This window comes from Falco naumanni, chromosome 3 (genome assembly GCF_017639655.2).
Source record: "Falco naumanni isolate bFalNau1 chromosome 3, bFalNau1.pat, whole genome shotgun sequence".
Classification (NCBI taxonomy): Eukaryota; Metazoa; Chordata; class Aves; order Falconiformes; family Falconidae; genus Falco; species Falco naumanni.
Genome location: NC_054056.1, coordinates 45,144,768 through 45,168,901, shown reverse-complemented (window position 1 = coordinate 45,168,901; position 24,134 = coordinate 45,144,768). Strand labels below are relative to the sequence as shown.

At 39.1% G+C, this 24,134-nt stretch overlaps 1 protein-coding gene across 3 annotated transcripts in view; it reads left to right on the top strand.

Annotated features, from left to right (window-relative positions):
* The window catches only part of TMEM245 (transmembrane protein 245), an 87,125-nt gene that overhangs the window by 45,564 nt on the left and 17,427 nt on the right, over positions 1-24,134 (top strand). For 2 of the 3 annotated variants that reach the window (XM_040585946.1, XM_040585945.1), the window contains 2 exons: positions 4,489-4,611; positions 11,135-11,280. In XM_040585946.1, the coding sequence (XP_040441880.1) occupies positions 4,489-4,611; positions 11,135-11,280 (269 nt within the window). Of the gene's footprint in view, positions 1-4,488; positions 4,612-11,134; positions 11,281-15,013; positions 15,163-24,134 lie in introns of those variants that run through there. The other variant, XM_040585947.1, reaches the window with a different exon arrangement.

Here is a 24,134-nt window from a genome sequence, read left to right as displayed (position 1 = left end):
GATTGAGGCTAGAATTTACCATAGAATAACTGTCTTGCTAGCCCTTTGGCTTTCTGAAGTGTTTCTGAATAGTACAGATGACTCTGTATTCCCTGAAAATACAACTGTTTGATGATGGCATATTGCAATCACAAGCAGATAAGCTCTTCTCCATTGATGGATATCATAGGAAATGTTCATCCTCTTTAAGAGAAGGAGCATTTTCTGTAAGAAAAATGTTAAAAGAAGACAGATGAAAGTGTTTCACTTTGGGCTTTTCCTGTTGTGGAAGAAACTTTAATATTAGTTGAAAGCATATAATTAAATCACTGGTATAGATGTCCTGGGAAATCACATGTGTTCATTTAGTTTATAAAAATATGTATCGATTCAGTACTTTGAGTATCAGACAAAGCACAGAAGACTTATGTACTCCCCTCAAAATGCACTGTTCAATATAGCAGTTATGCCTAGGTCTAGTTTGATGTAGACAGACCTTAATTATTTTAAAATAATTCACTGTATAAACATGTAAATTGGCTGAAGATTTAATAAGAAGAGAAGCTTTTCCAAATCAGCAGCTTGCCTTTTTTTGAAAAGCTTTGGTGTTAGGAGCACTGCTGCCTTTCAGCTTTGGATTTTCCCAGTATTCTTTAGAAGTAGTATTATAAACTAGTTTGGCCAGTGATGTATTTCTGAAATGTTTTGGTTTTTTTTTTCATCCTGTTCTTAGTTTGGAGAGAATTTGAGTGGATCCTCATGTAGGCCTTGAATTTTGCACCCTGTGCTCTATTCTAAGGTAGTTTTTCAGGTGAATGAAATATGCAATCCATAGCTGGACTATTAAGATTTAGTTTCTGAAAAATAAAAAAGCCTCATTCCTTCCCCACTTATCTGCTTTTCCATTTATTCCCTTTTCCTCCATTCCTTGAAGGCTTGAAACCTTGAAAAAGTAAATTGCTGCTGGCTAAATCTCTGAATGATGGCTCGGAACTTCCTTGATGGTATATGAGACATTGCTAATGTCTCCTTAAATTAATCTTTCTGCTTCTCGCACAAGAAAATTCATTGTTCCACCAGCAGCCAGTATCTCATTGAGAGATTTCCTGGACAGGAAGAAAGAAGACTTTCCATTAAGACATACACTGTGAGCTTCAGCTCAGTTAGGTTTCTCTGTTCTTGCCTTTAGCACGACTGATCTGTGTGTTCCAAATCAAGTCAGCTTCTCAGATATTTCCCTGAGTTACCACACATCCTATTATTTTCTCTGATCCTGAGAATTTCTTCAGATAATCTCTGAAGTTTATAACTAATACAGTCCATTCTTCAGTAATAATTCAACTACCATGCATTTTTTATTTTCTAGTAAGGTAAGCGTTCAGAGATTTGGTGTTCTCATCTTTGTAATGGGTGTTGGTTTTTTCAGGGTAGGTGAAATTCAACCTGATGCATATTTTTAGAGGAGGAGTTGATTTCTTCACAGTCAGAAAGTCAAAGGCAAGATGCTGGAGGATAGTTCTTTTTCTGTGGCTGTTTTGTCTCTGTTTCATGTAAAGGTCAAGCAAAGATGTCTTTTCAAAAATAAGCTGTTGAGCCCTGAAGGGTTAGCTCAGAACTTTATGGGTAAACATTTATTTGGAAATCAGCTTTTAACTGGAGCAGGGAGCTTTTGATCTTGTGCATACTGTATTGTTCTTCACAAAAGTCCATTGCTTGCCTTTTACCTTAAAGGTTTATTGACTCATTCTGTTGCTGTAATTTTTGAGTTGTCAGGATGATATGTCTTTCTGAACAGGAAAAAAGTAAAAAGTATACAGAAGGATAAAGTTTTTTATTCCTAATACCATTTTGTGTCCAGTTTTATTCCTTTATAAATCTGTTAATGATCTCTATAACCAAATTACGTACATGAATTTACCTGGCTTCCAGAAGTGTGTTAAGTTCTCAACAAATAACTTGTTCTGGTCAAGTACGTTTTAAACCTTGCTTTCAGGTGTTGGCCAGTTTAAGTGGCCATTGGGACACCTTAGATATCAAAATTGCACTTAATGTTCTTAGCTTTCTTGCCTGCTAAGGATTGGAAAGACACAGCAACTGATGCTGATGGTGACACATCATGGTGTGATGCATAAGGGAGTCTTGAATTCTGTTCAGCTTTGTAGCTCTTATAAGCAGTGTTCTCTTAAGGCTACTTATAAAGCAGTGTTTTGGGGAAAGAAGTGTGGTCTTCAGTTAATTAAGAACAGTAATATTAAAAGTATCATTATTGCATAAATATTTGCAGTTGTGTTTTGGAGAACTTGTCTCAGCTGGCAAGGTGTTAGAAATCTTTTATGTGTAGTAAGTGAGCTCTTGAACTCAGCCGCGGTATGTTCTGAGTATCAAATGACATTACAAACTCTTAGGTGCAGGTACATCATCTTCCCTCAAGTTAAGGAGGTTGTCCTTTTACAAGGTGTTTTTGTTTCTGGGCACCTCCCACCCCTTGACCTCTGACCTGGACTGTATGTTTGTGATACTTGGAGAGGCATTACTTTTCCAGGTCATGGCAGGTAGCTTGTCCTCTTGCTTGCCTATTTGTTGGGTTGGTTTTTGCCCCTTCCTTAGTTGCTAGCATGTTTTCTTAAAGCAAAAGCAGTCTTTTCCTAGCTCTTAAGTTACGCATATTCAATACCTTCTTCCTCAATAAACTGCTTGTGTTTCAAATGCCTTTGTTTTCAACCCATGTCCCTATTTTCAAGGCTTTTACTGCTGTTCATGTTTAAAATCCACATTCTAATAGGAGCCCTGTGACACCAAGTTCTAGTAACAGGAGTAAATATCTGGGACTGGAGTGCCTTGCACAGTTAGCATACAACTTAGGGCCTGTTGTTAGCAATGGTGGTACTATCTTATCTTTACTGAAACCACCTAAAGGCTTCTACTTTAGCTACAGAGCGTTCCCTCAAAAATCATTGTCCTCTATGTTTACAGTCCTCATAGTGTAATGTACATTTAATAAAGTGGATGCATGAACGTATACCGCTGCTGCACCCCAAGAATGAATTCTTAATCCATAGAAGAAGGAAAGGGACAGGTACCAGTGAGAGACATTTTTCAGCAGAATGGTCTCTTCCCTTCTAACCTCACTTGAATTTTCAAGAGACTAATAAAATCTGTTCAAAAGATGAGCTTTAGAATTAATATTTCCCATTAAATAGTAAGAAGCATGGACTAAGTGGATCTTTCTGGTTTTACTATGTGTTGTAATTCCCTGTCACTTCCCCCAGCATTTATTCCCTCCCAAATTATGGTTAATAAATTATCTTCTGTATGTTTCATTCAGTTGCAAAGGAAAGGTGATAACACAGCTCACACTCCTTTGTCTGCTCTACAAATGCCATCTACTAGAGGTTTTTTTGTGATTTTTCTCTTTTGTTTGTTTTAATTCACTCTAATTAAGCTGTTCATTACACCAAGAGTAACTGTTGCTAATGTTGAAGTCTTCACTTGCAGCTTTGAACTTGGAGAAGGGGTTTTGTGTCAGAACTTTTAGTTTTTTCTAGTTATATTAGTCTGAAAGAAGGTATATCTTTTTGTTTGTAACCTTGCTTCTTTTATGTTTGAATCACTTTGGCTAATACATTCTTACTGTAGTCCTTCTGAATGAAATATTTTTTTATGAAATTACTGTGCATTGTATTTAGGGTGCCTCCATGTGCCATACCATACCATGTTTTTACGTCCTTAATGTCTCATGAAGTTGCTGCCCTGTTCAGCTTGATGTGCCTGCATCCGTACATAAACTGATTTGCCTGTAGTGGGTATTCTATGTATACCCACTGTATATGTAGATAAAGGTGTATCTTAAATATACTGTACACTGTCTGTAACTAATAAGCAATCAGTTCCTAAAGCCAATACCAAATCTAATAGATCGTATGGCATTGTTTATTTTACGTAATTGCTTGACTAACTGATGCATCCCTACTCAATCACAGTGTGTAGTTGTCTGCAGACATTATAAAAATTATGCATCTCATTACCATAAAACATTTTAAAAATAAATTTATTGAAGTAGTAATTCTGTTACTTGATTTGACACTCTCTTCAGATTTATTTCTACCTTGTGACGTTACTCCTTGTTCTTCCTGTTTTAGCATTTCTGCCTTTGAAAAGATGAGCTTTCTCTCCCAAGACAAGACCTGCTTTCTGTTGATGGTGATGTTAATCACAATAAACGAGTCAGTGCTTCTAGGATTCTTGCAGTTTTGCATAATGAAATAATTTTGAGCTTGGGAGGAAAACTCTAAAACCTTGTAACCATCTACCTAGAAACTTGTGTTTCATAAAGTAGACATTTTCACTTGACATTACCTGCTGTAACTTAGGAGTGAGGGAAGACGGTTTTTTTACAAAAATGTCACTTTGTATGACTTGATGGAGATGCATCACTCTGTAAGCAGTTCTCTGTCCTAGCTGATACCATCTGGTGCCTGACTTCATCTTCGATTCCCCCTCCTTTTACAGATACTTGAGTCTTTGTGGATAGTGATGAGTCGCAATGTGAGCCTCCTGTTTACTACAGTTACAACATTGGTGACAATCCTCTTCCATAGTGGGACAGCTCTTCTCAATTTTGTGCTTTCAGTGGTAAGTAGTATGTCATCGGTTTACATGGGCTGTTTTATTGAAGGAACCTAATTGCATGTTACAACAATGAAAAATCAAACCTAAAGCATTGAAAACATCTTCTAACCTTATGTAATACCAAAATTCTTCAAGATTTTGCACCTTTCAAATCTGTTGCTTGGGGGGTATTCTAGGCAGAGGGCAAGATTTGTGTAATGTCAGTATTAGGGAGCTGGCAGTCTTCGTATCACTCCATTCATGGAAAGCTCTTGTTTCTGGCCTTGAAGGTATTGAGCTGTAACTTGTGATATCCTACATAACTACTGAAATGTTATGGCATATCCTCATAAATGTATCCTTAAACCAAGGCAATGTGCTCAGAAGAGGTGGAGAATTGTTACAGGGAAATGTCAGCAAAAGTATTTATTTCACAAGGATTACCTTGTATTCCCTTTTTTAATGAAGTGTCTTCAGCAGATCTGCGAGGTGGTTTTTGCATTTTGTTTAACCTCTGTGAGGTCTGAGTTGTGGAATGCTTCTGACACAAAGTTCTTGTTATTGCCCACACTGAGTTAGTAGTCTCTGAAACCTTTTTATTAAAGGTGTTTTGTTTAAAGGGGATATTATTTTTTAGTGTATTATGTAAAATAGATGTTTATAGTTTCTTTTGCTTCTAAATGCCACAGCTGTGTCGAGTAATTTATAATGGTAGAGGTAGCTTCTTCTGTCTCATTTGCTGTGACAGCTGTTACTTAAAGTAAAAAAAAACTCCTAAAAGACTGGCTTGGGACTCTTTCCTGCTTTAACTAAGCAAATGCTGGTCTTGGAAGCTTGACTGAAATCCATGTCCTAGTTTTTAGTTCAGAATTCAAAAACATTTGTTAGAAAACAAATTGTTTTGCCAATTCAGCTTCATTGCTTTCATTGATGCTTGCTCAGGAGGGAGGTCTTTGTAGACAAAGCTGCAAAATTGAAATAGTGTTTAACAGCACTTCAAGGCAGCTGTGTGGATTCTTTTCAATATATAAGAAAGAATGGATCACAATAACACAATGGAATGGCTGTCTTGAACTAGAGAAAATCACTGCCACTTAATGTTGTTCTTTAGTTATTTTTCAGTTAGTAAAGAAAAAAAATTCATGGCAATATTTCATATCTCTTCTTCCTTTGTCCACAACTTCACCTGTCATGACACATTGAAAACGGTGTCTGAGAAGTTAGTATACTTGAAAGAGACAAGTTTGGGTTATAATCGCAGATGATTTCAATGCGCTCACTGCCTAGACACAAGATTCTCCTCTAGATGCCTGATGGCTTATACCAAGTTCATTGCATGCTGGTGCTGTGGTGCGTGATCCTGCCTTTTTGTCTGTCAGTGGGTCCTGCAACTTGCTTGGGCACTGTGCAGTCTGGTTTAGCAGAGCTAGTTCCGACATTGCTGTGTGGAAGTTCTTTTAAGGATTAGATGCCTTAATGGCTACTGTTTCCTCCACTTCTGTTTTAGGTTGAAGGTGTAACTTAAAATGTTGATATAAAGCTTTCCCCACCAAAACACATCAGTCCTGCACTCCTCGTTTCTTGGATCTGACCATGTGTTTCCATTTGCACTCCTAGTGGTTACATACATAGGAAAGATTTGTTTTAATAAGTGTATAGGTTCTTTCTGTAGATTCTTGATAATGGTAGTTTGAAATGCAAACAGCAGAACTGATAAATTAGAAACACTTCAAATTTTAAGACATAAGGCAAAAAAACCCCCATCACTGAGGAGCGTTTTCCTGTTAAGTGTACTTCAAATACACAAGGGTAAAGGGATATGCTTGTCTCCATTTCTATGCACAGAAAAAGTAATGTATAAGGGTTAGTAGTCTTGTAACTGCACTACCTCTCTTGAAGGTTTAAAATTTGAATGTCTGCCTGAAGAGTAGTTTTTAATGCTGTTGAACACTGTGGGAGAGTGCTATAACTTAGTCTTGTTTGCACTGTATATTTCATAGGCCATTGTGTCTGTTCCGAGGCATAGATTCTCATCTTTATGAAAGTCTTTCACAAAGGTTCTTGCTACAAAAGCTGAATGGATTTTCTTAAAACACAAAAAAGTATGTTAATGGAACTTGTGTTAATAGTGTTTAGTGTGCAGCTTATGAGTAAAAGAGAAAGGACTTAAACTGAGGATATTCAGTAAATAGCCTGCGCTAAATGAAGACTAATGCAGCCCATTTGGGGTAAGAAGTAAATGAAAATGCTAGTTGTTGTGAGAACTTAGTTAAACCTTAAAGTACTAAGGACAACTCAACTGAACTGTTGCGGAGTCCATGTAGAAATAACATAACTGCTTCTTAATTTTTCCCTGTGTTTTTTTTCTCTTTCCCTGCTGCAACAGCTTAATGTTGTATGCAGAGAAAATCCGTATGTGAGCCTTTGATAAATCACTGCAGCTTTGTTAACTTTTGTGATAGGCATTGTTACTGATTCCCATTTGGTGCTATGTCATTGTTACATTTACCTGCTATTCAAGTTCCTTCCTTCAGAGTTAAGGAAAAACACCCTTTAAGTGAGGAAGAGGAGAGAAGACCAGAAGGGACCTTAACGGTTCTTATTCTTTTGTGGTCTTGAAGCGTATTTACATCTTTCAATATAGTGAGATTTCCCCCCATCGCCAGTAATTTGCTTTCTAAGGGTGGATATCTTTAATATTTTAGTGTTTCTTTAAGCTGAGATTTCAGCATGAGCTGTTTTCTGCTCTCTTCTGGAAAGTCTTGAATTAAAAAGTTCCTGGTTTCCTGGAAAAATTCTCACTATTCTCCAGAAAGGAGAGAGAGCTTCTGCATAGCGTTTATTTGCCTTGACATTAAAATGGTGTTGGAGTTTTTGATTATTCTAGTTTCGTTGCTGCATCTTTGATGGCTACCTGGCCCAATATAGTTTCCCCACCTCCACTCTTTCTTTTTTAAAATGCAGTTTTGGGATGGAATATTTACATTTTTAATGGACTGAACCCTAAGGTAGGCAACACGTGATCACATTTTGTATGTTGCTGTGGTACAGCCAGCACTGTCAGCTAAAAAAGCTGACTCTTCTGAAAATGCCGTGTCTGTGTTTTGACAAAAGATATATTTAGTGGGCTACTGAGGGAAGTAGTTCTTTTCTAAATGGGAAACAGAAGGAATTCTTGCAAATTATGTCTAGGTAGAGCTGTGTTTATAAGAAAGCACTACTCCAGCTTTAACTGTACTCTTTATTTTTTCATTTTGCAGGATTCTTAGTTGCTACAGAAGAGTTTTTACTCATTTGAAGTAGCACAAGCTCATTTAAATTTTCCAACAAGATAATTTCTGAAGTGCTTAACTTTTTAACTGATTGCATTCATGTCCAGTTTTATTCATCTTGAACAAAAATAGTGAATTTTATTTTGGTAAATGGTTTTAGAAAAGTGTGCCTTAAAATACAGAAATAACAGACACTTTGTTCAGAACCTCCATTTTGAAAAACACATCTACTGTTGAAACACTCAGTAGGAAGTCACCTGTGTAGCATATCCATCCATGATCCGGTAGGAATGTATTCAAAGCCTTAACAGGCATCTGGAAACTGATAATTAGTTAGAAGATTGCACTTCTATTTCACTTCTGAATAGAAATTCCTATCTGCACACACATGCACATCGATGTATATAATTTGCCATTGTGTCCACATAATTTGCCATATCCACACGTGCACACTCAGACATGTATGTGCACACTCACTCTCTCTGCTTGTACTCAGTTACAAAGGTCAGAAGAGAAGAGCTCTGTTTGGCTGACAGTCAACCACAGTCCTGTTGGAAAAACACAAATTTTTGATGCTGGGGGGAAAAGAAAAGCCAAGAACAAAGCTTTTGTGCAGAAAATTGAGTATGAAAGGCAGATACAGAAATAATTCCTGAGTCTATGGACCTGATGCACAAGCAATTAAGATATGTGTTCCTCAGTAAGTGTGGAAATGAGAGATGCTGAATTACCATTTTAGTATAAAGTGTTTACCTATAGCTTTCTCCTTGATTTCAGTCTGCTCTCAAATTAAGAGTACTTAACGATTTGGTCTACAGAACAAATTCTACAGCAAGAAAGTAATCCATTGACTGTTTAACGATGGAATGATGTTATTATTTTATCTTTGTTCAATTCTTCCTCAGAGTCATCAGCAAATTCTTCAATTGTTGCTTAGGAAGCAATCTGGGAAACATTTGAAATCTCAGCTATCCTGTAAAAGAGGCCTGAAAACTTTCAGGCTCCAGTTGATATAGGGTAGGATGCATCTTTTTGCTGCTGAAGGTACTCTTGAGGCTATTCTACTTGAAGAGTCAGCAAGCCACTTGTTAATAAATTATTAAATTCTCTGACTGCTGCTTCATTTTGCTTTTCTGTACCTATTGAGCTTAAGTAAATATATTAATTCCCCCAAATGCAGATAATCTAAAATTCAGTTGAATTTTAATGATGCTATAGAGTACATGCGTCTTGTCTTAACAGAAATGGAGCTAGGTTTATCTCTTTTCTTGACTTGTAGTTCAGTTTAACACCATTTTATTCTGTTGCTGTTTATCCTCAGCTGTCACTTTGGCTTTTATAGTTCAGGTGGGTATGTGTATGTTGGTGTGCTGTTACTCCCTAAGAAAGCAAGTTTCTTTTGTAAACTGGGGAAAAACAGCTTTTCCAGTCAGTACAGGTGCTGTGTGTGTTGCTACTTGAACTAATCCCCAGCTCTTATTCATAGCCTGCCTCAAGTCAGCCGTGTATGCTTCTCATACCACAGGGAATCAAGCGTTGCCTGTTTGCTGCACTTAATTTGCTTGTTCCCTGGCTGCTGTATTGTTTTCAGAAGGCAACATCTTCAGGAGTGAACTGAGACTGTCCTAATAAAACAAGATCCAGTGGAGCTGTTTTTCACTTTGCTTTTTGTTAGTGTCAGGATGAATGGATATTGTACTTTATGCTGCTTTCTGTGTTGAAAACTGCACTGCAAGGAGGATCTGTAGCTGGATCCCCAGAGGAAGAAAGGCAAAACACAACCTGGGTGCCTGCTTCAGTATAGGGAGTTTTGTAGCGAGATAACGAAATACTGAAGTAGCTTAGGAGAAATGGCAGGCCTTATCAAGGAGAAAATAACCATACTTGCAGCATTACAGAGGATGGTAAAATCTGATTAAAGTTTTAAGATGTGCTCGTTTGAAATTGTAACAAAACACAGATAATATTGCTACTGGCAGTGGATTATTTCCTGTTAAACCAAGGCATAATTCAGTTTGGGTTTATTGGTTGTTTTTTTTAATGATCTCAAAATGATTAACAGTGTGCTGTTTAAATGTGCTGATGTAATGATTTGTTTTGGTAGATTTGTTTATCACCCAAGGCAGAAGTTACACACCTGGGAAGATGGAATACAGCCTAAATCTATATATGACATTTTGGTAGGGGGTCACAGTAGGTGAACAGCTGAATGTGACTTCCAAGTTAAAAGCTGGGAGAGTAGAAGAAAGTAGTAGTAACATTTCACTGAGTAGAAAGGAATTAGGAACAGAGGCCAGTAGACGGCATTCTTGAGACTGGTAATAGAATACTGCATGTAATGCTGTCTGCATTTATTTTTTTTCTGAGCGTGTTCAGAGAGAATGCATGAAAAGGGCATGCAATGTCTGCAGACTGGATAAAATGCTTGAAAGTAAGGGACTTACAGAAGTCAGGCTGTTTGGCTTATCAGAAGATTAAGATGTGGTTTATTCTAGTATACGAGTAGGTTGGAAATAAGGAAAATGAAAGAATTCTTTTTAATCTTGGGAAGAAAGGAAAAAGATCTAAAGGCTACAGTTGAAGCAGATATAAGCCATAGTTTACCATTGGAGCACATAGAATGAATTTTCCTTGTTTGAGATATTCTGTTTCAAGCTGGACACGTTTCTGTGATGTATGCATAGCCCAAGAAGTTGCTGAGCCCACTAACAGAAAAATGAGGAAAATGCAGTGGATTGCAACATAAAGGAAGCTAATACAATCTGATTGAATTTTTTTCGTCTTCAAACTGAAACAATGGAGCTGCCATCGCTTCTGCTGAGACTCAGCTTCAGAATCACAGTATTGCCAGCCTAATAAATATTATAAATCTTCTGTTTGTGAGTTTTTATTTAGTTCAGATTTGATATTCAGCTGCATAATGACTCTTGAGAAAACTCAGGCTTATTTGGTGGGGTTTGGTTTGTTTTGTTTGTGGTTTTTTTCTTAAGAATAGGTGTTACTATTCAGCAATTCTTTGATCTGCTGAACATGCTGGGGAAAAACCCAAAAAATCCCAACTAGATGTGACTTTGAGAAGAAGCTGAATGGGGCTTAGAGTTTTATAATGTTTAGCTATAACGGTGAAGCCCTTTGTCCAGCAGGGGAGAAAATTATTCTTCCAGCTCTGTGTTTCTCTAAATCCAAGCTTGTGGAATAGTATTTTGTGTCCTTCCAGTGAAGTTCAAGATATGTATTTATTGTCTTTTCATTTAAGACTCAAATTTGTTTTGCAGGTGATTTTTCTGACCACGCTGTTCTACCTGTTGAGTTCCAGTGATGAGTACTACAAGCCAGTAAAGTGGGTGATAAGCCTGACACCTTTGTCTCAGCCAGGTCCCTCATCAAATATAGTTGGGCAGTCTGTAGAGGAAGCAATAAGGTATGTTGTTGATTTCTTGCCCTTTCAGGAAAATCCGTTTTTAAATTTGATGTTTAACAACAAATATTTAGCAATTGTAACAGCTTGTTTCGAAGATGAGTTGCAAATCTCAAAGATTTTCAATAACCTAGCATTGATGATTCCCCCCCCCACCCCACCCCCGCACTTGATTGTTAAAAAAGCAATTTGATTGGACCTGCCTAAAAAATTTTCAGAGGTCTGTGCCATAGTGAATACTAGTATTTTATAAAACTGATACACCTATGACATCCTTAACCCATCAGGAAGCATGTGTTTGCTGCTGTGTTGGCATTAACAGGTCGTGCAGCTTAGCAGGAGCAGATTCATACAGCAGAACAGTTGACAAGGAGGACCTGACATCTATGCTGTATGCATGTCAGAGTTACTTAGAACTGTTTTTAGTCTGATCTTGGGCACTAGGTACCCAAGTACCTAGTGTACATCTGAAGTGTATTTGAGGTGCTTCTGGAGTGCATTTTCCAGTTCAGTTTCATCCAAGAGAAATCTAGTTCATGATACACATGAATCAAATTACACCAAAGGGAACAACAGAGGAGCACTGTCCTTACCACACTTAAAACACTACTGTACTGCACCTCCAGAGTGCGTCCACAGTGTTTCATGCTTAGTTGCCATTCTTAGGTTTCACTTCTGTACTACTACAGCAAGAGAAGGAGGATTTTTTAGTGTTTTTAAATATGGTTCACTGAGATTTCACAATACAGCAATTTTTGGGGTAGTAGTGTAATATATTTCATTACAGATGAATTAAACTGTTGGCTTTCACCTGTTAGCAGCTTGAGACACTCACATGTTGGTAATGTAATAAATGGATTTTAAATAAGGTGTTTAAGCCATAGCTCCCTTCTTGAAAAGTTGATGGACTGGGCAGAATCAACAGACTCCATGCTAACTTCTGTACAGCCTTTGTCTCTTGCACCATTGCTTTCTGTGTCATCTTGCACATACATACAAAACATGAATAGACTTTAAACCAGTGATGTATTAAAAATGCTTTCCAACCTCATTTCCGTATGTTTGCCATTGTTCTTAGGTGTACTTTACAAGTGAGTGCTGTTGTCTAGTACTGGAATTAAACTGTTTCTGTGTACGTTGTGAAAATGAGAGGGTTATGTCATGTTGTGTAAGATACTGAACAACAATGATAACTGCTCTAGCCATTTCAAATGAAGCAGTAATCCAGCTAGAAAACAACAAATTTGAAATTCTGCCAAAAAGTTAATAGCTCTTCTTTTGAGTGACTGCTGTTGAGTTTTCATTGATCGCATGTTTAATATCCCTGTTCTATCTGTTCTGAAGAGTGCAAGCAGATTTAGGAACTGAAACTTGTCTCACAAATTGTTCTTTTTAGCTCTCAGTAGAGGAGAGCAGTGTCAAAAAATAGGATATGGCTTCTCTGGGCATGGATACTCTACAAAAGAGAATTGTATTAAATGCAGTTTTAAGTGTATAGGTCTGTGACACAGATGACCCAAGGTATTTGTCAGAGTTTAGAATGGTGAAAAGAAAGAGTATAATGTTAGAGAAGCCACAGGAAAATGAGCAGGGAAGAGCCAGCATGCATCAGTAAGTGCAAATAAGATGAGAAAAAGCCAGTGTCTGGAGAATGTGAAATGTAAATGTCATACACAAGGGAACTCTGCGTGTTCACTAAGGTAGCCTGAATCAGTCAGTCATATTTGTTTGTTTGGAGTAGTCTGTAGTTGGTGCCTTATTGAATTCTTTGGACTGCTTCTTCTGAGATACTCGGAAGTTCCTCTCTGTTGTTCATTTGTACCAAAGGATTTATCACAATGCTTCTAGATTAGCTTGCATTCCATTCAATACTTATTGTGACCTTCAGCATGTAAATATGATGGAGTATAGTAACAAATTCCCATGAGATTATGCATGCCAAATTTGTTGCTATATGATAAACAATTGCCAATGCAAGCTGTTTCTTTTGTCACAAAGTAGCAGCTTTCATTTGTTTTTGAAGATCAATTGTTGCTGGAGGGGTAGGAACCTAAAAATGGCTGGTTCACCTCATCTATAAAAAGTATGCAAAATGGATGTTAATACTTCGTGGTAGGGTGGGAGGAAGAGGCTCCATTTGTATTATGAATTATTAAATAATGACGTTTCTGTAGTTACTTTCATTATTAGACCTTGACAGCATTACACAACATGAATTCAGCCTCAAGATACTCATGCATTCAAGTTGACCAAAAGTATAGAAAGATTGAAAGTCACCAACTTTGTTCCAGCTCCCATCGCTCTTCAGCAGGGCATAGCAGTGCACAGAGCTAAGACTGCGTCTACCTAGTCCTGTCTGGAGGGCAGGGATCCTCCTGGCAAGAGATGCAGTTACATCTCTGTTGCCTGTGGAACAAATGAAATGAAAACACTCTTCTTCCATGTTATCAGTTGCTTCTGTTGCTCTTTTACTTAAAATATGTTTGTGAAAAGCACTGGGGAACTTGGATACAATCAAGGAAGTCTGTTCCTGTGAGTTCTGTGCCATTTATTTGTGAGCAGAAGAGCAAGGGGGAAAGCATAGGAGGGCAGTCAGCAAGTGGTTTCTGTAGCTCAAGAAATCCTTTAATTTGAACCTGTTATCTAGCAAACACCTAATCAAACCAAGAGCTTTTCCCACAGCAGTTGCTTCCATTGGAGCCGTGTTGTGATTTTTGTTGTCTGGATAATAAGTAACTATTGATTTTAATAAATATTTTTCTAAGTCCCTTGGTGATGAATTTGCAAAGACAGTGACAGTTCTGTTTACATGGATTGATTTATGAGCTGTATTGGGGTAAGAACAGCTTTCCAGTCGATTTTGAGCCAAGTGTTGAAGCTGACTCCTTTTTGTCACAATACCTCAGATGTTAAATTTGCACTTGAGTAGTGGGAGAAAAAAATAGGCAGCTGTGGTGACACAGGAGTTTTAAAGTTGTGGAAGGGAATCCAAGAGTTACCTGCTTCAAGCCATGGGATGAAATGCCCTCTGGGCCTTCAACAGGAAATCTGTTTGTCCAGAATGGAAGGGAGGCAGAATGCCAGCAGCATGTAACAGGTGCTGGGAGCCAGCAGGGATTCACCAAGGGCAAGTCATGCCAAGCTTGACCTGAGAGCTTGCTTGGCTAGCCTAGTGGTACAATGGCAGAGCAGTGAATGACAGAAGATCACTTGGAGGCACACAGAGCATGAGGTGACATCAGGGAACACCCAGTACAGCTTCACCAAGGACCAGAGACTGCCCTTCACCTCTTCTTATGAGCCGTGGGCTCCAGCCCCCTCCTCCTCATGTGCCCAGGGTCCCCTTGAAGAGACAGTGGCAGCCCCACGTTCCAGGAGAGTTTGGGGTCCTCAGTGACCCCCTCACCGACCCAACACCCTGCAAGTGGAACGGCTCCCACTCTCAACAGTGGCTGAGAGGTGACAAAGCATCCAGATTTCCTGCTGGCTGGAAAGGGAGGCCCAGCTGGCCTGCGCAAGGGGAGGAGAGGGCCTGCCATCCTTTGGGTTGCTGTGCCTGAACAAGGCAAGGAGCTGCTGAAGCACCACCGAGGGATGTCCCGGGGGTCTGGAGGCGGGGGTGGGTTCACTCTGAGGTGCACCCTTGTTCTCTTGGCTAGTATGAAGGACAAAACTTCTCACCACTTTTGCAGTCTCATGTTTACCCGTTCTGATAAAGAGCTCTCCCCTTTTGTAGGGAGCCTCACAGCCACTCCTCAGCTGGAACCTTGCAGCAGGTTTCCAGGAAGAAGCTCTTGTCCTTCTTGGACATCTGCTGGAAGATCGCATGGAGGCGCACGGAAGGACAAAAAGACATCAGAGAACACCCAGCATAGCTTCACCAAGGACCAGGTGCACTGGGACCAACATGAGCTTGCTTTGAGGAGGTGACTGTCCTAGCAGGACATGGAGAGAGCAGTGACTGCCACTTACTCTGGCTCTAGCCAGGCCTGTGACACAGTGTCCCCCAGCATCCCAATGGGTGAGGCGTGGGCAGGAGAAGGGGACTGCAACACGGTGGCAGGGCCGCTGCTTTGTGCTCAGCAGGGCAAACCCCACCTGTGGGGCAGCTGCTAGTGGTGGCATGTGTCAGGTCAATGGTGGGGCTGATGCTGGCAATGGTATGAAGGAAGGGCCTGGGTGGTAATGGGACAGGCCACCTTCTGCAAGGTTGTAAGTGTTCCTTCCCATTTGGAGAAGGCAGGAAAGCTCAGCTTCAAAGAACCACAGGAGCACAGATGTTGGGATAGATGCTTGGCAGTCTCCAGTCCAAGCTTCTGCTCAGAGCAGCCCCAGTTGGATCCTGTTGCTTGTGACTTTGTTCAGTCACGTTTGGGTACCTGGAAGGACAGAAGCTCTGCAGTCCCTGTGGGCCCCTATATTTTGTCTGGGCGGCTTCATAGTGACAATCTTTCCCTGTTAACTAACTGGGATTTCTCCTGGGCCTAGTGCTGCTCGTTCAGCTGTAGTCACCACTCGGGTACACCCCTGAACCTTCTCCTCTTGATGCAGACCAGAGGCAGCTCCCTCCGCCTACCCTTGTGTGTCCCCTACTATCTCAAATGCTTTGGGCTTGACCCACCCCACAACAAAGCTTTCCCAGACTGTGGAGACCAGGAGCGGACAGAGGAGTGCAGATGAAGGTGCCGAATAAGAGAGGAAGCATGTGTAGCTTTTGTTGTTGTTTTATTGTTTGGGGTTTTTTGAATGGTTTCTTTCCCAGTCTTGAAAAGAGCTCTTAATGAAACAGCTAGAAGGGACCTTCAGGGTGAAGCCTAGTACTTCTTTCTGGCAGAACTGTGGTCTGCTTTTCCAAGGCAACAGCTGTCCCTCTAACATCTTTGCTTATCTGTTGCTACTCTTTGCGCTGCCCCAGAGTGTCTGGCTTCATCTTCAAGAAGCTTTTGCTCTTTTAAGATTCGACACTCAGAGGAGAAGTAGAGATGCCAAGACATCAGGGTGGAGCTTCTCAGCCTGGAAACATAATTCAGTGTTTCTAGGCTTCTTCAGGGACAATGAGCCAAAGGGAAAACACAAGGGGTGGCCTGCTGCTTGTTTGGTCTTTTTCCTGTGTTGAGAATGTGATTTTGTTTGTGAGCTGGGCATTTGCCTTTGCCCCAGATACATGCCTTTGATGTAGTTGTACCAGTTCTCACAGGTAGGTCCTGCTGGCCTCCGAGTAATCCTCCAGAAGGGAACTGACAGTGTTTGGACTATGGAACAAACAGTTTTGCAGATTGTTTGTACATCAGTTTTCCCAATTTTGAGTAACTTCTATGATGAAAATGCTCCTGTCATTTTAGAGTAAGCGCCTGTGTGTGCTTTGTTACCTTTGCTCCTCCTGACTGGTTGCATCTTGGGGAAGGCAGCATTTAATCTGCAGGAGAGGGAGCATGAGTATTTCTGTGATAATTCTATAAAAAAGCAGTAAAGAGCCTGGGTGGAAGATCACTGCTGAAGGCATGTGTGACTGCAGGGTTTTCTGACTGATTTGTGAAGTACTGGTGCTACAGATAAAGCAACTAATTCAAAATTCACAATGTCAGATTCTGAGTTGGAATTTCTTGTGCCATTGCCTACAAATTAGATGGGAAATAAGATTTTAGGGAATTAATAATAATCCTGAATACTGCTAATGCTTAGCAAAATAGCTTCTTTTCTCTAATAGTTTTGGTCTTTCATGCCTAGTTGGTTTATCTGTTTCTCTTTTTCTTTGGTTTGCAATCAGTCTCAGGTTTCTCTTGTCCAATTTTAACTTTCATGGTATGGCCACACTGTTACTATTTCTTCTTGATAAATACTTTGTTTGCCCTTTGCCTTTCTCCCTCCTGTCATTCTCTCCTTTTTTTTCCCTGTTTTTTTTCCTGTTTTCTGCGTTATGTAAGTGGGTTTCAATACGCTCAAAAATGTGATGAATTAAGAAGGTAGCATAGCACCTTCATCGCATGCAAGAGTCTCCCTTGAGTGGCAGTGATGTTTAGTAGCCTGTGAATATAGTAAATACGTGATTTCTTTCACTGAAACTACTGGAAGTCAGCTACAGGAACCAGTGGAGAAAGGGGAACAGGGAGGGGACTGGTGAGTGTGGCAGAAGGCTTGAGCTGCAGCATTGTCAGTCAGGGTTAGGAAGATGACTTGCTTTAGGAATGTGAGAACCACTTGGACCAGTTTACTGTATTTAGATAATTTGAGTTCTCAATACTAGTTTATGAAATTTCTCATTGTAGTTATATTAATAAGGTAGTATTTTGAGGATGGGGAGAAATCATTATCTGCACATATCAGTGTGAGATATGCTTTGTTCAGAAAGGTTCTTTAAAATCAAGGTAGTTCATATGTCCCTTACCTCACTACATACGTAGGAAAGTCCTGTCCTTTACCCCTCAATTGCATAGGTGGTACTCTTGTCTTGGATGAAGCAGTAATTCTCCAATTAACAGGTCTCCAAAGTAGTAGCATGCACACCTTTGCCTGAACCATTTTCCTTTCCCCGAGCAGCATGTCGTTCTCTTCCTGAATGCACCATACCCTTCTTCCCTGAAGCTCCCATTCTGCTTGCTCTGGTGGAGATATTGCACATTACTAAGTTGCATGTTCTCACGGCCTCAGTGCAATTTAGTGTGTGCGATACTTTCACATGAGTGCATGCACACGGGTATGGCTGTGGCTTAAAGTTACTGCAGCTTTCAATTTTGGTGGGGCCTAATTACATTGTGAAATGGTCTGAAACCCATATCAGAATTTTGAGTGATGCCTGGAAACATGTGTTAGTGGAAGTTTGTTCTGTAATGCCAGGAAGATGAGTACCGTTTGTTTTCAGTTTGAGAAGGGTTATCATTATTTGCTTCATTTTCTTCACTTGCCATGTACACCTCAAATTTGATCAGATTTTTCATTGGCTATATAAAAGTCTCTTAAAATATTAGGCGGTTTTAAGGAAGAAATAGCAATTGTATCCTTAACTGAAATTTGCCAGAAAGTCAAAGAGAGATTTGATATGAAGAAAACCTATAGCGCCTTGGTGGCTGAAATAGGTTTGTACTGGATTTTTAGCTTTTATTTATTAGCACTTAAAGAGATCTGAAATGAGCTACCATGGAAACAAATAATAAAAAATCTCAGCTGTTTAAGCATCTGGCTAGTTTGGTGTGGCATCCCGGCAGTAATGATGGAGAAAATGAGATGGTGATACAATTCCCTCAGAAAACAATAATCTTCCAGCATGTTAAGCTAATGCTTAGAAAAAGCAAAATGTGTGATCTTGTTTATTTTACTGCAACCTTAATAATGTCTTTCAGATTAATTTTTTCAACAACTGTTAACTGACTATGTTTTGACCGAATTTTTGCATGCAATATATGTTCTTTAGTAGCAGGAGTATCTTCTGCAGAAATCTCTTGTCACAGGAATGCATTGAACAGGGCCTTACTGAAATTTTATAAGCTGTACTTATGGTGTATGTTACAAGATCGGAATAGAATTGAAAATTATTCTGTCTTAATGAAATAATATCCTAGTGTAAAATTGGAAATAACAGATAATTATTTTTTATTTTTTTCAATTACATGGAGGAAGGGAAAGCTTCAGTTGAGTTACTGACAAAAAGTAGAATGCAGTCTGTAAACCAAGAGATGCCACAATGTTTCAGTACATATGCAGAACCAAACTGACAGTAGCTGTAACCTGATTATCCTAGTGGGATAAATAGTAGTATTTATCAGCTAATTGGTTTAGTAGCAATAACCAGAAGGATCACTCATTCCACTATTTTAGTCTTAAATACTCTCCTATATGCAAAAAAAGAAAAAAAGGGGAATTTGTCTTTACCTGTATTTCCTTTTTCTTTAATATCAAAAGTACTTGTTATTAAATGCAGCTGTCTATGTATTGCTTTATGTACACGATTTTTAAAAGTTACACAATTGAAAGAAAATTTCAGAAAATAATTAATTTTCTCATGCTTAATCTTTATACTCTTTTTCCAAATTTACCTGAAATTATGAAAAAATGTTCATTATTGTACACACATAATTTGGGTCAAGCAAGTCACATAGTCTGTAGGAGTTTTACAGTTTACTACCCCTAATTCACACAATTATGTAAGTGCACAAGCTGATGCTGAAACAGTTCTGTTCTCTACACCATGCAAACTGTTATACTATATTTTCAAACATGTTGATGGATTATTGAGGGCTTCCTTAGTTTATATCAGGCAGTGCCAGTATTCTGCCATTTGCTTCTTTGGTATTCCAGATGGAGCGTTCTGTATGTTTTAACAGCAATTTCTCTTTGTCTGTTTTTGTAGTTTGTAATTTTGTGACTGTCCAGTTTAAGTCATCTGTACTGAAGGCATCTATAAACACATAGAGGGTGTGGGTTAGTGCATGCACGTGTGTGCACGTCTGCAAATTTAAACACGTAAGCAGGTGAGCGGGTGGTCTTTAAGAATAATGTAAGTGTGTTGCATCTTAGATACTAGTCCTTTAATTACAGATTGCAATTCTGCAATTATGTATATATGCTGCTATTGTTACAGCACCAACTTTTTTAAATGGTTATTTGTATGTCAGAACTTACAGTCTTTATTTGAATGGAAGTGTAGTTGGTATGTGACATAGACTGTACCAGCAAAACCACTGACACTTGCATCTGGAATTCAGCTCAGACAGTTAGTTTTTCTCCTTGCTTCTAAGGCAGGCCTAGTAGCTAACTAGGAGGAATGGAAAGACAAGGATTGCTGAAAGAATTATTAAAATACACAGAAGAGATCTTCTATCGGGCATTTCTAAGAATTCTGGGATACAATGAAAATGATTTTTAATATAACATACTGAAGGATTCTATGCTTTCACAGAATGTGTGTATTTAAGGTTGCAGTATATATTATTATAACCTTGGTTAGATTTCTGCTATTTAAAATACAGATTTATTGTAATGTAAGAAGAAAATGTGAAGGTTGATATAAAACTTCAGGATTTCCTGACATTTCAGACTTTAACATCACAACTTTTTTGTCATATTAGATTGAATTAAAAGGTCAATCCATTATTTGTTCTTTCCACCAGCATAAGCAATCAAAATAACCTCTTTCCTATGCTTGTGATTCATAATTTTATAATAGTAATAATCTGAACAGACTGGAAGTTTCTTAATATAGGACTGAAATGGATCTCGAGCTTTATTGAGTCCAGCTAGCTGTTGCTCTCGTTCATGAACTTTTCAAGCTAAAATAGGGATCTAAAAGAATTACATCTTCCAAGTGGTGTGGAGAATAATAAATGTTCAGTGTACAGTGCCAGCACATGCTAACAGCTAAGAAAGGCTTGAGTATGACTAAAGGGAAGACTGACTGCATAGCTGAAGAGCAAACTAACAAAGGCCAAGGAAGTGGGAAACCATCCTTCTAAAAAGCTGAACTTTTGGCTAAATGAAGAAAAGGATCATAAACTTTAGCGGATAGGAAATAGACCTAAAGTGGAAGGAAGAAGGAGTTTGATTCATTTCCTCAAAGCTCCACAAAATGCTACTGAAACAAAATACTATTTTTCATATGCAGCAGGAGCAAAAAGCACTTAGGGCAGCTGAGGGATGATAAGGAGTACTCGGCAACAACAAGTCTGTTGCAGGGGAGAGGTAAATTGACGCTGTGTTCTTTGTAGCTGTAAAGGTAAGTGAAGGGAGGGAGTCACATTGCAAAACCATTCTTATGGATGAGCTGCACCAGAGTCTCTCAGAAATTACAGTGACTGTAGAAGAGGTTGTGGAAGAAACAGACAAAATGAGCAGTAGCAGATTGCTGAGAGTGGATGATACAAACTCACCAGAGAAAACTGAAGGGCAAAATAAAAATAAAAATATTCCAGGGAACCCAGGAAGTAGACATGTAAGCTGGACGTCAGTACTGTGCAGCTTAGTAGGAACTAAAGTTAAGGACATACCAGCACCTGGTGAGTATGATTTAGTTGTGAAGAGTCAATGGAGTTTTCTCAGAGTTCTGCCTTACTCCATACTCTTCCTGTTTTTTGAAGTGGTTCAGCAAGCAGGACCATTAAGAAGTCGATCTGGCTGCTATATCCTGATGAACTTTCATAAAGGCTTTTTATAGCATCTCTTTCCAAAGACTTCCAAGGAAACTAAGTAGTGATGAGATAATAGAGAACGTTTCTACATAGATAAAGAATCAGTTCTAAAGAAACGGAGAGCAGGAGTAAATAATGCTGTTGAGGTGGGGACCTGTACTGTCCTTTCTATTCATAATTGTCCTGGGAAAGAAGTAGAGAGGGACACCTCAATGATGCTGCAGAGCTAGTAGGGGTGAAGACTGACTGTGGAATTGCAGCAGGACTGTATGCAAACTCAGATAGCAATGTTTGTGGAATAAAATGACTGATGAAATGTAGTGTAGATGAAAGTGATGCATGTGCTTGAAAACCCATCCTAATTTCACACATAAACCGATGGCCTCTGTGCCAACCGTTACTGTTTGGGAGCTGTATTTTCAGGTAGGCATGCTAGCTCAGTGTTCAGCAATACTGAAGACATCTGCCAGGCTTATCAAACACTTAAGTTTTGTTACAGAGGAAACACAGAACGTTCCTCCCACTGTATGAATCTATGGTTTGCCTGCACCCTGAGTTACTGAGTGCAGTTGTGGTTCGTGCATCTCAGAAAGCTAGGAGGGCAACAAGGCCAATTAGAGAAATCAAACTAAGTGTCGATTTCTGTATGAGGAGTGACTGAGCTGGTTAGGACTCTTCAGCCTGGAAAAGGGGTGTTACAGAGTTCAGGTTTGCAAAATCAGAACCAGTGTGAAAAGGGTAACTGGGGTTTGACAGACAGCTCATGGTCTCTTCCAACATAAAATCTTGGGATCACAAAACAGCAAGCAGGCAGTTTCAAAAAATAAGAAAGGTGTGTTGGTTCACGTAACAGGCAGTAGATGTGGGGAAGGTCTTGCCAAAGAATGTTGGTTGCAGGAACTTGCAGAATTGGACAGGGCTAAGAGTAGATACTTAGGATTACTAAATAGACAGCCTGCATCAGGTTCATGATATCCCCTGATGTGGAAATAGAGGCTGTAAAAATGGTGGATTTTTAAATATGTTTGTCCTATTTCTTTTGTTCCCTTAGCATCTGCTTCTGGCCTCTGCTGGATATGGGATGCTGACTGGACAGACCTTTGGTCTGAACTGGTTTGGATTTTTCTGTTATGTTCCTAGATCCATTTTAAGCATTGTGGTCTGCTCACGGTGAAGATCTAGAATGTTAGAAATAGTTGATTGAGAAATAACTAATGCATTCAAATGTGCTTCTCAGAAGACTAATTGTAAGTTTGTGGTATATGTGACTAAACCAGACCAAATTAATAATTAAAAATAATTAAAAAATATTGCAAACATGAAAGTATTGCAAAGAACTAATTAGATGTAGAATTTCTTACAGGTTGGACTATGTGTTAATTGTTCTTTTCCAGAAAATTGTAGACTTTTCTTGGTTAGAGAAGAAAGTCTGTTTTCTGCTGTGTCCTTTGAACTAGTTGCCGCTCTTTAAAAGTCTGAAGTTTTGATAGTCACTGGAGCCATGTCCTGCCTTGAGAGATGTAATACTTGCATCAGTTACACCATTGCAAGGACCTATGCTTTCTTCAGAACTACCTTGCTTTATCTGATCAGTGTCATTACTAGTCTCCATATGTTGGCACTGTTACCTCTCTTTGTTCAGCTGTATTATTCCTAAGGACAAATTCATTTCAACAGCAAAACTGTTGAAATCTCATCATGGAGTTGTCTCTGAAAACCATTTGCATGTTTATATGGCTCCTGAGATGATCTTACTCTGTCAAGAAATGCATCTGTTATATTTATAGCTGGAATATATTTTAGTGCTCTTTGTTGTTTTTATGTGTAATTTGGAACTGAAAAATGAGGGTCGTCATTATTATTAAAAGAAGAGAACCCTTAGAGTCATAGAGCAGCTTCAGAGTTTTCTTGCAAAGGGCTTCTTTGAGTTATTTCATTTTTCACTGTTGTTCTGGTGATTGCTTGAAATTTGGGGGATCATTGTAGAAGAATACTTCAGTCCTTGTTAAGATAATAGCTGTCCTTTGATTGCCACTGGTAGCTTGTCTTTTGCAACAGATGTTGATGTCTGAAGGAAGGAAAAGTGACTTGGTTTTGCAGTTAGGGTGACAGAGACTGTTAGTTTCAGCTGGGATAAGACAACACTAGTGTACAGGTCAGAGTTCCTGCCCTCCAGCTGTGTGTGCTGGCTCCTTTCCTGGTGGCAACGCAGCTATTTATGCCGCTGCTCTGAGTTGGGTGGGGAGTAGAGAGCTGAGTTATTAAAACTAACCCAGCAAAAAATAATTATTAGCTGAATTCATTGTAAAAATTGTCATGGCACATAAAAGAGACTGTGCTGGCAGGTAGACAAAGGAAAGTTGGTCTGGGGCAGAAATGAATGCTTGAGAACAGGGGGATGGGAGAGCTCTTGTTGTTGTGGCAGTTTTGAGTTAACCTGATTTGAAATAAATTGTGAAACTGTGCTGTGAAATTTAAAATGCATTGCATTTGCTTTTATGCCTTGAACTCTCCACTTCTAAGATGTGAAGGTTGTGTTCTGAAAAGAAATTGAGTAGCTGGTGTTTCTTACAGCAGCATTTTGAATTGGTCGGGTCTGAATGCAGGAAGGTTTTGCAACGAAGATACAGTACAATCTTTGTAATGTCTATTTAGAGAATATGGGAAAATACAAAACATCAGTGGGATAAAGAAGATGACAAAAAATGAAATTGTTTTTTTCTAATAGTATTTTTGGCT